This window comes from Camponotus vicinus, unplaced genomic scaffold (assembly GCF_025532165.1).
Source record: "Camponotus vicinus isolate PSW18456_S1 unplaced genomic scaffold, iyCamVici1.0 SCAF_4, whole genome shotgun sequence".
In the NCBI taxonomy this organism is placed as follows: Eukaryota; Metazoa; Arthropoda; class Insecta; order Hymenoptera; family Formicidae; genus Camponotus; species Camponotus vicinus.
The window spans coordinates 14,473,251-14,489,430 of NW_028141976.1; the positions used below are offsets into that span (position 1 = coordinate 14,473,251).

The 16,180-nt window shown below is 45.0% G+C and overlaps 1 protein-coding gene across 3 annotated transcripts in view; it reads right to left on the minus strand.

Annotated features, from left to right (window-relative positions):
• LOC145970169 (uncharacterized) overlaps positions 1–16,180 on the minus strand; it is an 80,965-nt gene that overhangs the window by 19,023 nt on the left and 45,762 nt on the right. The window contains exon 1 of one of the 3 annotated variants that reach the window (XM_083096696.1): positions 54–2,353. The exons of the other annotated variants lie outside the window; for them this stretch is intronic. Within the exon in view, the coding sequence (XP_082952822.1) occupies positions 54–574 (521 nt within the window). The 5' untranslated portion in view covers positions 575–2,353. Of the gene's footprint in view, positions 1–53; positions 2,354–16,180 lie in introns of those variants that run through there. 3 annotated transcript variants of the gene reach the window in all.

Below are 16,180 nucleotides of genomic sequence, written 5' to 3' on the forward strand. Positions count from 1 at the left end.
TGCTTATCACGCGGAGAAGCAGCCTCTCCATCACTGTAATAGCAGCAACTCACTCCGAACAACCGGCGACATCGTAAGCCGAATGCAGCGAACCGCAGTCGACTACGCGGCTGCACTCGGAATCTGGCGCGGCGCGACGATCGAAAGCGGTCCCGTCGTCGTGATGCGCGCCCTTCAGGAACTCCACGCACTTCTCCGTCGGGCTGGCGCGCGACGCCGCCAGGTCCGGGCAGCCGACCACCGCGGCGACGACATCGTCGACGACGTCGTTCGCGGCGATGCTGCGACTCCGCAGAAACGCGTCCAGGTAATGCTCGTCGGTGGCGGGGGCGGTGGCGACGAATGGCAGGTCGTAGGCGACGCTGGACGTCGCCCAGGGCGCGTCGATGCCCCTGACGGATTCCGCCGCGACGACATCCCCGTCGCCCTGATCATCGCTCCTGACGTTGTTCTTCCTGCCGTAGAGCTTGCGCAGGTACGCCTCCTGGTGGCTCCTGGTCGCCCAGCAGCCGCCTTGCCACCATCGCTTCGAGCCGAGCAACGCCGTGTGTCTCCTCCGCGCCAAGCTCGACATGCCTCTTCTTCTTCTTGCGCGACCGATGACGACAAACGGGCAACAACATCCGGACCCGACCGACTACGACGGTGGTGGTTGTTAAGATCGATTTCTACCGGTGCTTCTTTTCCTCCGAGTGACGCGCTTTTCTATAGGGTATTGGTTCTGCTGGAGAGAGGGACCCGACGGTAATAATCGTCGTGGCGAGACCTTCTAATCTAGGAAGCGCGCCGACGGAGTCTCCTTCCTTCTCTCTCCCTTCTTGTTATATTACGTCCCTCTTGGCGGCCGCCAGTCGTCCTCTCGCAAAAGCTAATAAGGCGACGCTTCGGGGCACTGGAGGGTTTTTGTTCTCTCCGTAGAAACCCTTCTGCGGGTAGTATAAGCGTATTAAATGCCTCTCTCCGTGACATACGCTCTTGATTGCGCCTCTGGAGCTTGGAGACTCGGCGACTTTCCTGGAACAGCTCGTGATGGCTCATCGAATGGCATTTGTCTCCAGCGAGCGAATTTCTGCGGTGAGAACCAGCCTCGAGTCTTTCTCGAGCAGAAGCTAATGAGAGACGAACGCACTCGAGCTTTCTCTTGTCAATTGGAACGGTCGATAGATGCTAGACTGGCGTACGAGGACTGGTATCATATCTCCGGTACTCTATCTTTCCTCTCGCAGTGTTCCTTTTTCCTCTTCTCGAGCACATTCTGTTTCGCGAGTCCGCTCAAGTGTCTCCTCGCTGGTCGCGATAATGACGGAAACGATTACCACTCTTCGATTCCGCATTCGCGAACGCATCTCCCGCTATTCATCTCCGTTACTTCGAGATGTCGACGATGTCCGTCGATGCGTCTTCATGTACCTCATTCTCTTCGCATCGATACACAGGAAAAAAATCTCTTCTCGCGAATTATAACTGTCCCGTCTCATAGAACGAATGTCTCGACCTCAGCAATAGAGATACCTCCCGGGTGACTCAATTGGACCCGTATCGTCGTCTCGCGTACGTCTCGCCGCCGGCGGGATCAGACTCATCGCGTCGCTCGTTCGCTATTTCTCGATTGGCACGCGTGTTCGCGAAACGCGAACCAACTCGCAGCCTGGATCTCGAGCAATAAGGAGCCAGGAACGGAGATAGAGACACGGTACGAGGGAGAGGTAGGCGACGCGATGGGGGAACGAGTGATCGAAGAGAACAAGGCGGAAAGGGAGAGAGGATCGAGCGCGCTCCAGCACGGCGAAAGCAGTCGCAGCGGGAGGAGACGCAAGGATCGCAAAGGCTAGAGAGAGAAAGAGACGGAGGATGAATAAGAGAGTATCGGTCCCGGGGGGATGAGAACCAATCAGTATGTATAACCGGTAGTACAGCACGAGGATTAACGTTTCAATGTGCGACACGCATGCGACGCGCGATGCAAAGGTGACCAGCGGAACCCGATAACACGATCTCAAACTCGTTGTCTGGGATCCGATCAAGCGCGAATGACAGCCGCGAGAAGTTCGGGTCGCTCGTCAATGATCCCTCATGATTTTCCCATCTTGGAGCATCTTGGAGCATCGCACTATTTTCGGAGCACACTCGGAGTCTCGATGATGGATCTCCTTTTCAGTGGTTTCTAACCGACAGCCGAGCGAAATTCGTCGACTCGGCGGCGCGATCACACGAGAGAGAAATCACTGGAGAACACGACGAATGGGCGGCGCGTTGAAGCCTCTTAGAAGCGCGTCCCGGTCTCGGTTCCACGCGGGAACGGCGCGGGGCGTGCTGAAGCCGAGCGGACACTGAAGCATACTCTGGGACTCAGCGGGCCCCGATGCGGGGCACGGGACTCGAGGGGGCCGGGCGGCGGCAAGGGCCCGCGAGCGAGAGCGCGAGGAAGGAGGAACGACGAGGGGGGAGCGAAGGGGAGAGTCGTGTCGGTGCGTGTGTAACTTGGACGTTACCTATACGCGCGCGCGCGATCTTCTCTCCCCTACCTCTACCCCACGTGTCTCTCCTTCTCTGTCCCTCGCGCGGGTCCCTCGATATATTTATATTCGTTTCTAATACGTGTGGCGTGTCGGGGCACGACGCCTCTCTCGCCGTGGGCCTCACCATCGGAATACGCGGGGCCCGGTTCCGCGTATGCGTACGGGCCTCGAGGGCCCTGTGAGCGAGCGTGCGAGCCGAGGACGCTCCCGCTTCTCCGCTCTGTTCTCTTCTTGCGAGGAGCGACTTCTTCGAGCGACGTCATCCTGAAAGACACGCCGCGCGTAAAACGTCTCGTTTCTTCCGTCACGATTAGATATCGCGCGGTCAAAATAGGGGTAAAAAAAATATCTCCGCCTTGACGAGACGACAGCCTTGCCGCAATAAGCTCCTTAATTGCCGCTGATACCAAAGGCATTCGCGTCCTTATCGACGAGATAAAACACCAGTCAAGTTTTGCAAGTATATAACTTGCGACTAAATGGAACTGATAGCTTGACAGCTTCTTGCTTTTATTCTTTTGGATAAGGATGAGTGCAAAAGTGCTGATGACGACGGCAAAATGTGTAATTATCATGATTTATGCGATTCGCCTTAGGGTTAAAATGGATCATATAGATCATGATAAACTTTACATCTAAAGTGGATTTCGCGTTTATGGATTTTATTCGTGTATTTTTGTTTTTTGCGTGAAATTTACGGATTGTACGCATGTGAGCACGCAAGACACTTTTTATCCCGTTTCCATAGACGCGCAACGAAATTTAGATTCGTATAAAGACTTGCCGTTTCATCAAAATCGTGATTAGATCAGAATTAGTAAAAAAGTAGATTAATCCTTGTAGATCGTGTTTAGATACGATCCGACTAAAACAGAGCTTCCGTGATCGGTTCAAATACCACTGGTTAGTCGTCTCCTTCTTAAGAATATCAACAAATAAAGATAAAGGTTGAGAGACTCAAAGCTCGACCACCCAAAGTGAGAATTCTCTCCCCGTTAAATGATTAGCGTCTGCTTTTACATAAGTCTTAGCGTTTCAACAGTATATACCTTATCTTTTCTTCAAGATAAATTCATATCTGAATTAACATCTTGATTAAGTAATGTATAATACATGAGCAGATACATGTACTTGTAATTTCGTTTTTAGAATAACTTAAATGCTATTTTACGTCAAACTGTTACGCCCTTTTTGTTTGTTGATAATTTCGAAAAAATATTCCTGCACGTCGTCTCGATAAAAGATTGATAAATATTATTTATAATACATCATATTTAATTAAACTGTATCCATTAACTCTCGTTTAAAATAGAAATATATTTATAATTTTATCAGCCGCATATTTCAATGCATATGTGTTATACATGTGTATATTTTATGTTTTTAAAATTTTTCTGTATTAAACGATACGAAAATAGCATTCTGTCTTTATTTTAGTTGCAAATTATATAAATATACATAATTATTACAAATTATATATATAATTAATTTGTAATAATTACATTTTATTATATCATATATTTATATAATTTGCTAAAATAAAGACAGAAGACAGATTTATATAATTTGCTAAAATAAAGACAGACTGCTATTTTATGTATCATTAATACAGGAAACATTTTATTATACAATTAAATCGTGTAAAGCAAATTTTATGGACATAATACCCTCCAATTAAACGACGGAAAGAAGAAATTAAAATTGCGATAAGGTTGCAATTACATCGGTTTATCTGTAGCGTGTATGGTTTTACTCTCACGGAGTTTGTCCCAGAACAACAGAGGGTCCTATCTACCTATCTTTCACATGCTCGAAAAATCGTACTAAAGGCTAAAGCGTAGGCCGCGTTTTGTCCGTGGTATTAACATAATCGACTCCTAGGAACGCGAGCACGTGTCGGAGCAACGTCGAACAATGGCTTAGCGCCGTATTCGCGGTTTAGTTTCGATCTCGATCCGCAATAAAGGCGTCTATTACGGATAGTGCACGGTTAAGAAAGAGGAGCACGACGTCCTCGCCGAATTATGCCCACGTACAATGGACCCGTTCGTGAGGGACGTAACATGGCGACTCGTCCTCGTACGTGCGCGACACGCCTCCTCCGAGGCTCTCTCTTCCTCGAGACCAAAGACCGAGGCCCTCTCACCGGACAATCATCTTTTTTAAATGGACCCTCCGAGGTCTTTCGTGCCGAGGGTGTCGGCGGGCATCCAGTCCACCGCAAAAACTGTCGTACGCGAAGTGCGAGGATTTCGCTCAAATGCGTTATAAATGACGGCGGTAATCGCGCAAAAACCGTGGACGAAATGCCACCACTTGATGTTAAGACTCATGGCAGGAACAACGATTTGAATGACGCAAAGCGTGAATGCAGGTCTCTCCGAGTCCAGATCTCTCTCTTATTTCATTCGGGGATTTCATTAATCGCGCGTGTAATATTGTCTGACATATCGAGATGATTTCATTGATTCCGAAACACTTGTATACAAAATTACATATCAATTTTTTTAATTTTTCGGGCTATTAAAAGCCATAGGATGGTAGGGCGTCAACTTTGAAATTAATTAATTTTTCTCTTGTGCATAGAAATTTCGAAAATTTTATTTATATTTATAGGGCCAAGAAAAATTCGTGCGAAATTAATCCATTTCAGAGAAAGGTTAGTTTTCAAACTGAGGTCATATCATTTTGCTGATTCTTAATAGCCTGCAAGATTTAAAAAAAATTGAGTTTGTCACACTTTAGGTTTGCGACATGTGACCCCGGGGTCAACGAAAGCCGAATGTATAATTTAATTTTATTTACGTTTAATTGAATTAAATCAGAAGGCTTGAAAAGCCCGTCATTTAATCATTCGATTTATGAACGATCAAAGATACATAAGAAAATAATGACCCTAATACGAATGAAGACTTCTTTCGCCCCGCTCCTCTTCTTACCTGCCTACCGGGTGTATACTTAGCACATCGTTTCACATTCCCGCGACCGATTTCTCTCCGCGTGTTTTACGGCAATCTAATCGTACGAAAAAATTTTAACGACACGTTAACGACCGTCAAAGCGTCGGGACCCGATTTCCCGCGGATCAATAAATTTTTACGATTCGATACGGGAGATAGAGAGAAGGCGAAGCGCTTCTTGCACGGCTCCCGGTACAAAGGTTCGACCTTTCCCTTCCCCCTTCCTCTCTCTCTCACCGATAGAAATCTGTCGATAAACCGATACACGGAATTCCGCGCGGTAATTTTTCTAGCAGAATCGATTTCCTGCGCGGTTATAATCGCAGGCAGCTGCCCTTCGACCCGACAGGCAAATGCGATATCCGGTGCCGCGGACGGCACGGGCCTCAACGCCGCCTCCGGCGTGTAAAACTATATTGTAGCGTATTCTCTGCGGCTATGCCGCAAGATAGACATTGCTGTTGCTACTCGCTGGAGCAGGGGCCGGGGCGTAGGTAGGTAATCGTGCGCTATGGGCATCCAGCGAGCGGTACCGCAACCGCGGCCGATGTCGCACAGAATTGCCGGCCCCCAGGTTCTCAAACCGCGGGGGATTTTTGCGCGGAAGGGACGCGGGAACGCGGTCAGTCGGTTTCCGTCCGTGTCCCAAATTGACGCGGAAAAAAAAAAAAACAAAAAACGAAAAACCGCTCGTACTTTGTGCCGCGAAATGAGATATAAACGCGCGTACTAACTTTATGACACATGGGGAAATTACATTTATACATTGCAGTCGTGAAATTATACGTTTCGCGGATACCGCAAAGCTCGGCTCCAAATGGACGTTTAACGTTATTAAGATGGAATCCCGACAACTTTGACTTTTCCGCTCGTTCGCGGATGTGGCTTCCATAAAAATGCCAACTTAAATCGAAGATTGACAATTATAGACATTAATTGATGTAAAAAGCGGACTAAGATTCCCCCAACTCAAGATTAGACTTCATTTTTACTTTAAAATAATATTCACGACGCATAAATTACGAGGATGCAAGTTTCCACATGGACCAAGAAGATCATCTTCCAGAGAAGATGATCGATAAAAGTGTTTTTGACAAGGCGAAAAATTAAGATTTTTATTAGGGTGAAAATTAAATGACAACTCGATTCATTTGGAGACTCGTGTATTCGCAATCTACGTGTCGTAAACTTTATTTTGATCGAATCCGACGTCTCGTCATCTCCTGCATTTCGTTTCTAGCCACCAAGTTGCAAAGTTTGAGTACCCCTGCATCTAGGAGCGCATTTAGGAACGCGTTGCTCGCGCGCACATGAATAACTCGACGTTACGTTCGCACACGTCGCTTACAACGCGTTCATCAACGTCGACAATCGGATGGATTTTCGCTTATGCAGACTGATGTATCGCTTATACTTAACGTCATCGCTTCGAATGACTGTATCCATCTGAGAATTACATCGAGCCGTAAAGTCTGAAAATACCCAGTTTGTATTATACAGCATACATGGGCGAAAGGAGAATTGTCCGTTGTATTCACCTACAAATTGCCAATTTAACTTTACCCTTTAATCGCTTTGTCTCGCTCCTTCTTTGCAAAATTTCACGACGAGGTAACTTCACAAGCGACAGTTACTTCGCGTTCCTCGCGCGTATAAAACTCTCGTGTGACTTTTCATCAAGTTGACGCTTCCTCGAGCAAACGGAATGGATACACCGGTACGTTGCAAGCAGTCCGACACGCATCACCTGTTTCCCCAGGTAACAGGTGTTCAGCGTAATTTATTATACTAAAATCACTCTACATTGTAGCCCAGTTACAACGAGGCTTTTAAACTCTCCTTCATGTGTTTAGATTAATTTTTAAAGTTTCTATATTTTTTTATAAATTTATTAAAGATAGAAATCGAGATTATATCTATCTCCAAGGTTTCATTACATCACATTCTCTACAATCTGGTCTTTGGTCTTCAATCACCTATAAGAGCATGGCTTTTTCAAGAAAGACGTGCTCCGAAAGTACCCATTTGATAATCATGGCGTACCTGTGGTAATTTTCACATTTATTCATGTGTTACTCGGGCAAATTGGGCCGCTTGGACGAAAAGGCGACGGGCAGGTCGCAGGTGCATCGCGGCGATGCGGTAGAGCGAGAAGAGAGCGAACCGGACGCGTCGCGCGTGCGCTTGCTCGCTTTCTTTCCTTCCCGCGCTACTGGTAGCAGCGGCAAAGAGGACGACGACGTCGTCCGTCTCTCCCTTTCTCTCTCCCGCTCTCCTTCTACCTCTCCCCCGGTTTCCCACGACGGCTCATTACGACTTCCCGACCTGCTGCGCGTCCCGACACGACGCGGATTCCCGAACGGAATATCCCTGCGTTGTAAATACACGACAAGTCCCTTCTGCTTCTTCTCCTTCGATGTGCAACGCGGACTACTCGTTCGTGGAACCTCAAGGGGAGCCTGTTTCAATATTTGTACTAGAATGCGCGAGCGGGGACATGCCAGGCTCCTTCACGTATGTGTAACGTATCCCCCGATCCGGATGGAGGCCTCTCGACAGTTACCAGGAATAAGGCGGTCCGCCTCATAAGACGTGAAAAGGGGGTAGCGGTACCGCGACGCGCGAGTAATTTGCATGCGACTTCTTTTTTAGCGCCGGATGCTTAACTCGGGACTAATTGGTCAAATTATTTAACACCGAGTAACACACGCGGATGGCGGAGCAGAAGAGGCTAATGGACGGGAGCGTCAGGTGCGACTTTTTATTAGGGACGAGTTTACAATTCAGGTGGCAGCGAGGAGGCTCAGGCCTCGTCGCCAACGATGTGAAACCTGGAAACGAGGAAACGTTTAGATGTAACGTGCCAAAGTTATATTTCAACGCGATGTGTACGTGTGTCTTCTAAGTTATTGGCACGTTTTGAATTATGACGCAGATGTCCTTCTAACATGTTGACGTTTTGCGTTATAGCCCACGTGGCCTCCATAAATGTCATAATTCTTTGGATCCTCATTAATAAAACATTGTTACAGTCACATGTGTCGGATATTAACGTGAGCAAAAATCGCGTATAATGGAGTAAATATCTTAATTAATCCAAGATTACATATATAAAATCGAGACAGCTCGAGGAGATAATTTTCTCGCGACTACAAACGCGTATCGATTAAACGAGCGTGTCCATAAATAGAATTGTGCGTTATCTGTCTTCGACATCGGCGACCGCCCCGAGAAAACGGGATAATTTTCGACGCTTCTCCAATTCTCATTACGCAGCCGCATTCTTCGAGATGGCCTCGGATCTCTTCATCTTCGGTAAATCCGCGGCGCGAGAGATTTATGATCCGGCGGATGTATCGGAGCTCTATCTTCAAAGATTTTTTCTCTCTTTTTTTTCGACCGTGATCTCGAGGGCAATCCCGTCATTTGGGAGTAGCAAGACGAGAAGGAGAATCGTGCGGGCGGAGGGGCTGCCCCGGGGGCGAATTACAAGACCCGGAAGAGCCGCCTACCGCTGTCCGTGCATCATCACTGGAAAATAAGCACGTACGTTCGACGGGTGGTGGACTAGAAAAGCCGCAACGGTTATAACAGTCGCGGAAAATTAACCGGGCGCACCTTGCATCTCGCGATGGGGGGAGAGGCCCCTTGCATCAGCGCAGCTTTTATTATCGCGAGCGAGACGAGCGGCTTCCGAGAGGTATAATTGTCGGTCTCTTAAATCCGCCGCCCTCCCATCTCAACCAGGAGATGCTCCGTTCCATCGGACATTAGAGATCGTCTTTCGTTTAATTCGCGCGTATATATGTTTGCTCATTGCTACCTTGGGCGCGCGTGTGCGAGGAAGCGTTGCCTCCTTCCCCCGTGCCTCGCTCGGTTACGATGCGATGGAGAATGATTTGCCACGCAAATGATTGCGTTTGCGTAATCGTCGGATTGCCGGGCCGCATCGAGGAACGAGAACGGAATGGCGTTACCAACGGATTTCTGAGCGAATCGCGCGGTAAGAGTGCACGAAGCATTCCAACGGAATTGTATGGAGTACTTTCAGCTCACGAAATCAGAAACATTGTAAACAATTCTGTTTGATGCAATAAATATATTCTATGATCCGGAAAATTTAATAGTTATTTATTCTTAGTTTTCTTTTCGTACTGTTATCTGTTATCAATGTAAGGGACCTCTAGCGAAAATTTCTTCCTTATTATTTTATTAATTATAATTGCGGAATGTGAGAGTTTAATCCCTATGTATCGAGTATTACAAGATCAACTTGTCTTAATATATAAAGAGATTTGAAAGAATATTCAAATTTTGTTAAAAAATTTCCTAAAGATTTTTCAGATTCTTTTTATTCAAAATTTCAGGTGAAGAGAATATTTTAAAAATATTTTGGTGAAAATTTTAAAAATAATTTTCTTTTATTACACACGTTTTCTAATGTTTTCCAATCATAAAAACACAGAGTTTCTAAAGTTTCAAGTGCCAGATTTGTAAATGTACTGATAAAATCAATCGTTTTCGTAAGATAAACATTTTTCACCCGCATAATATTATTTTTTATCTCTAAATATATGCATATTTTATAATAAATTAAATTGAATATAAACAGAGATAGATATATATTTTTATTATATATTCATATATTTTTTAAATGCATAAAATACCATTTGGCCAACCGGGGGATTGCCAATTGTTTAGAGCAAAATTATCGAAAAGAGAGAAAATTTTTTTTCAAAAAATTCCCTGAATTCCAATAAAATTCCATGCAGCATTCCTTGATTTTTTTCAGGTATAAAAAGAATCCCTGAGAATTCTAGCTTCTCCACATTTTTCCAGGGAATAGACACTCAATGAAGTAACACTTTATATACGATAATGGCGTATCAAATAATAATTATAGAAACTTTTTGGGTGAAATATATGAATACTGCTATTAAAAAGGAGCATTCCACGAGTTATACCGATGAATACCGTATGAAAGGGAAAAAGAATCTTGCTACGTTCGGGGCATCCTTCATCGCGACTCTATTTATACGCGTAGCGTAAAATAATTTAGATTGCAAGGAGTCAATAAACATTCGCCGCGATATCGTTACGGTCGTATATCGTGTCTCTCTTCGAAATTCACTCGTCGAAGCGAGGGATTTCTTTCACGTGGGGAGAAACGCCACGCCAACTTCGAATTCCCAATTATACGATGGGATTCCGTGAGGTCCTGCGCCGTATCATCACGTCGCCCAATCTTACGACTCTGATAATTTACGTTAACGACGATCGCCGGAGATCGTCTACCATTAACCGGGAGAGGTCTAGTCTCCACCGTAACATCGAATGGACATCGCTAATATTCCCTCATTCGCGATAAATTAATTCCTGGAAGACCGGCTTGCGCGAAGGCTTACGTCGTGTTTCTTAGGCTACCAGCAGACGAAATATATAGGGATAAATTTTACATAAGGGCCCTATGAGATATAAACTATAAGATAACTACAGAATTATATCGACAAATTTTATGTCGGAATAAAAAAAGATTTAAAAATTTTTAGAGATATAAGGTAACCTTGTACACTCTTTATAGCCTTCCTGAGCTTCAAGTTTTTTTTTAATTTTTGTTGATGTAGATAAGTTGTTCTCAATGAATGCACGTAAGAGAGTAACTTACTGGAAAATAAAAATATAAATAGGAAGCCGATTAAAAAAATACATTTAGGTCGTATTAAAATATAATTAGCTTATATTAATAGTGTGTTTAACGAATAACTATCGCCTTTTTTGGTTTGGGATGCTTGTAGATTTATTCTTAAGAATAATTTCAGGATCTCTTTCTAGTAAGAGAGTTACTTATTGGGAAATAAAAATAAAAATATTTTAATAAAATTGAAAAATTAGGAAATCAATTAAAAAAAATACATTTAGGTCGTATTAAAATATAATTATCTTGATAATGTGTTTAATCATGAATAATTATCGCGCTTTTTTGGTTTGGGATGCTTGTAGATTTATTCTTAAGAATAATTTCAGGATCTCTTTCTAGTAAGAGAGTTACTTATTGGGAAATAAAAATATAAATATTTTAATAAAATTGAAAAATTAGGAAACCAATTAAAAAAAATACAGGTCGTATTAAAATATAATTACCTTATATTGATAGTGTGTTTAATCACAAATAACTATTGCGCTTTAGGTATGAGATGTTTACGGATTTATTCTTAAGAACAATTTCAGGATCTCTTTTTACAGTCCTGCCATTATAATCTCACGCTATTTATAGCGCCATTGAAATTAAAGCATCCATTATTTATATTCAATCTTGGACTCATTTGCGAGAGGCAATCGTCTGGCGTTTACTTCCAACGTAACGAGCGGCAATAAAGAGTCTTAGATTTTAATCCAACAACCGATCTCTCCCCGTTATTCATCGTCATTCATGTGGCGTACGACGCTACGCGATGGACGATCGATAACGGACGACGACGACAACAAGAAGCCTGGAAGGAATTCCCGCGGCCATCGCGAAGGGAACAAAGGATCCGCGGATACATACATTCGCACCTTATAAGCGATCGATCGCGCGGTTTTGCCCAAGTTCTAATCGTCCGGCGAGTCGACGGACGGACAGGAACTCGTTTTAATGCGAGACCGGAGGAGATTCCGCGAATCGCTCGCGCGAGTGCGAAGGGATAAGGCAATCCCCGGCGGAGAATTATGCAGATTGCAGGTTGGAATCTCCATTGGCTCGCTCCAACGCTATACGTGAGTTCATCCGCGCTGGCGATACACGCGCACACGTATATATATGTATATATTCATATATACTGTAGCCGCCAAGCTCTCGCTTCCTTCGTTCCTACGTCCGTTCGACTCTGTCGACCTTCCGCGGCCCGCGCTTACGCGACGCTGATTGCGAAGCGCACTAATGCACACGTCGAGCGTGACGTGTATATGCGACTTGATAAATGAGCGAATTAATCGCCGTTATTAACGGTAAAATTACTACGTCTTAATCGCGCTAGCGCGGGATCCCTCCTGCGGCTCGAAAGCGCGCCGAATTGCATCAATTATAGGCGCGTATATCGCGATTCTGACAGTTTCTCATGATCCAAGTGTAATGGGTAGGGTGTTGGGTGTCAGAGATTGAGGGGGTGGAGAGAAGGCGGAGGGACGTTTCCTCTCGCGGCGGAGAAACGACGGAAATTTTAGCGTCCAGCTTCACTCTCTCGTGGGATACTCCTCTATTTTCATTCCTGAAAGATGGCTCCCGGCTTGTTCGCGCGATCCGGTTTACCTATCTCGTTCAATAAACATCGGTCTGTCTCTCGGCGGAAACTTCTGGCCGGGTCTCCTCTCCTTGCGTGATGCAGCGACTGCATCTCGTTTGAAACGAACGCGGTGAAAAGTCGTCTGACCGTGAAAAGCGCGATAGCGAAAATAAACGCGCGTCGACAAGTACCGTTCGCGATCTCGTTCCTTCTTCAAAATGTCAGAAGGAATTATATATGTCTTGTTGACGGCGCACCGCTAGATTCCGGCGCAATAATATTTATGGAGGTTATTGGGTCAACGGACTAACTCTTGGCTTGGCTTAACGCAAAATATGAACGATAATCAATGTGTGATTTTAAAATTCAAGATATTTGTTTTATAAAAAATTTAATTTCAATATCGCAAATTTAGCTTTTCTTTATAATTTCTAATCTGTACGATTTAATTTTTTTATAAATAATTTTTTGGCTCTTATGCCTTTTGGCTCTTATGCCATTTTCTTTTTAATTTTTTAAGTAATTTTTTGTTTGGCGGATCTTTGTTTCTTCTAATTTTACAAACGCGGATTAAGAGAGCGGATGATTAAAGGAACGATTAAAAAGCAAAATTAATCTCGTAGCGAGAATTAAAATGTCGACCTCGGATTTTATCGCGAAGCCGGATTTGCCCGTGACGGGCGCGGATTCCAGCTTTAGATTTTCTGGGCGCAAACAATGGCGCCAACGATTACGACCGCGATCTCCGGAGAGGATCATCGCGCATGGGAGAAAACTCGTGCGTGGTTCAGGTAGTAGCATGCGATGCGCCGGTTGCCTGGGCCGGCTTTCTCGGCAGCCCCGCAGGGGAAGGTACGAGAAGAGAAGGGAGGAGAGGAGCCGAGAGAACGAGTCTCGGTCGCGGGTATAATTTAGAGAATAATGTACTCTCCGGAGGTATGCATTAAGCTTCCCGTCTCCCGGGGAAACCTCGAGTCCGGTCGGGAGAGAGCGACAGAGAGGTGGAAACCGCCGCGTATTAAATCAAAAACACAATTTGCCCGTTAATTCATCCGCGCGATTAACCGGACGTTAGATATCGCCGCCGCCGCCGTCGAGGACGACGTCCAGGCGACTCCTCCGACGCGACTCTGGAATCTCGCGCCGATCCGCCTCGGCGCCGAGGAACCCTAAAACCCGCGAGAGATCACGCTCGGCAATTCAGGCAGCAGCCTGGACCCGAAGAAGCTCGCTTCGACGCTCGTAGCCCGCGGGAGAGGAAGGAACGAGAAAGAAAGAAAGAACCGGATAGAGAAAGAGAGAGAGAGAGAAAGAGAGAGAGGAGGAGGAGGGGAGGCAGGGGGATGGGGCCCGAGCTGTAATTTAGAGAAAAACGTTCGCCGGAGAAGCCGCGGGGCCCTACTTTTCGTGCTGCCCGTCGACCCGCCTACCTGGCCTCTATTACGCGCGCCGGATCGGGAACAACCTGCGCGTCCGTCGCTCGAGCAGCAGCAACAGCAGCAACAGCAGCAACAGCAGCAGCAGCAGCAGCAGCAGCAGCAGCCTACATTTCCACCCCTCGGTCCCTCCACCGCGCACCCACTCTCTCGCGCGGGGCCCCGCTCCTCCCCCCTACCCTCTAGTGAAGGGGCCCGTTCTTTGCTCCGCGTGTTCCGCGAGTTGCGGCTCCTCCGATCGTGGCAGAGCAAGAGCGTTGGATGCCTCGTGCGTGAATCGAATGCGCTTAGACGCGCCGCGGAGAAGAATCCAATCAATCTACGATTACTCGCGCGGGCAATAAGGGGATGAGCAATGGAGAGAATGCATCGACGGGACGAGTTCCCCTCTCTGCGTTTGCACTTCCAGGTGTCTGGGTTTGTGGGAGCACACGAGGTGGAGGAGGGGGAGTGTAGGGGGGCGCGGATTAACGCCTGTTGGAAATTACATTTTATTTGCTCGCTTATCGATTTCGACCCTCCAATAATCGTATTTTGCCAGCTCATTGTCAGAGGAAAAGAAAGAGAGAGAGAGAGAGATGGATTATTATTTTACATCATTTGATATTGGCAATTTCTCTCTCGCGTGCAAATATCGCGATACATTTTGACCGCAATGTGAAATTTCTGTTAAAGCGTCGAGTTGAAATAAAATAAATAAAAAATTACGTAGTGGACATGTGTATCAATTTCTTGTTTTTACTCCGATGTGTCAATTGCATTTGCAAATTAATTTCACGATATACAAATTCGATACAGTTGTTTCATATCTTCATTGCTTTTTTTCTCTTGTTAAAGTATATTTCATTACAAAAATATAATAGATTTGTTTTATATAATCGATACTATTTTTCTTCGATATCCGCGCATTAAATTTAAGGCAAAATAATTGCTAAATAATATCGAGGAAATTATGTTCGAAGCAATCGCTCGCAAACCGAAAAGAGGAAATTTTACTGCGATGTGTCAATTGGAAATTAATTTCACGACATATGAATTCGATACAATTGTTTCATACCTTCATTGCTTTTTTTCTCTTGTTAAAGTATATTTCATTACAAAAATATAATAGATTTGTTTTATATAATCGATACTATTTTTCTTCGATATCCGCGCATTAAATTTAAGGCAAAATAATTGCTAAATAATATCGAGGAAATTATGTTCGAAGCAATCGCTCGCAAACCGAAAAGAGGAAATTACTGCGATGTGTCAATTGGAAATTAATTTCACGACATATGAATTCGATACAATTGTTTCATACCTTCATTGCTTTTTTCTCTGATTAAAGTATATTTAATTACAAAAATATAACACGTTTGTTTTATATAATCGATACTATTTTTCTTCGATGCATTAAATTTAAGACAAAATAATTGCTAAATAATATCGAGGAAATTATGTTCGAAGCAATCGCTGGCAAACCGAAAAGAGGAAATAAAATCTTTATCGCTCGTAAAATCTGTTTATAGTTATTAAACCTCGCCGTAATTCACTTAATCGAAACGCCATTTCTCTCAGAGCCATTGTCGATACCGCCTATGTATCGATCGTGCCTCGCCCAATATCCAATAGAAAAAAAATTATTGCAGCCGCGATAGGGCGGTTAAATATTGTATCGGACCCCGAACATCGCGGGGCTAATGAAACGAGCGATTCGCCAAATGCGAGTGTCGATATATAATGGGCTGGGAGAGCTCGTAAAGCGAAAGCGAGAATATCGCGTGTGCGCCTCGATCCTAAGAGGAATACATCTTCTTCCTGTCAGTCGCCTCGATTCGCAGCTAGTTTAAGGTCTGGCCATTTTTCCCTCTTTTCTTTCCTCATCCGCGAGATTCAAGACCGAGAACCGTTCGTTAAATCTCGCCGGGAAAGGGATAAGACGCTTTTTGCTCCCGACACTCGGGTTCCCGTAGGATCCCGCGCAGTCCGAGACTTATAATTATAAGGCGACGGATCTCGGC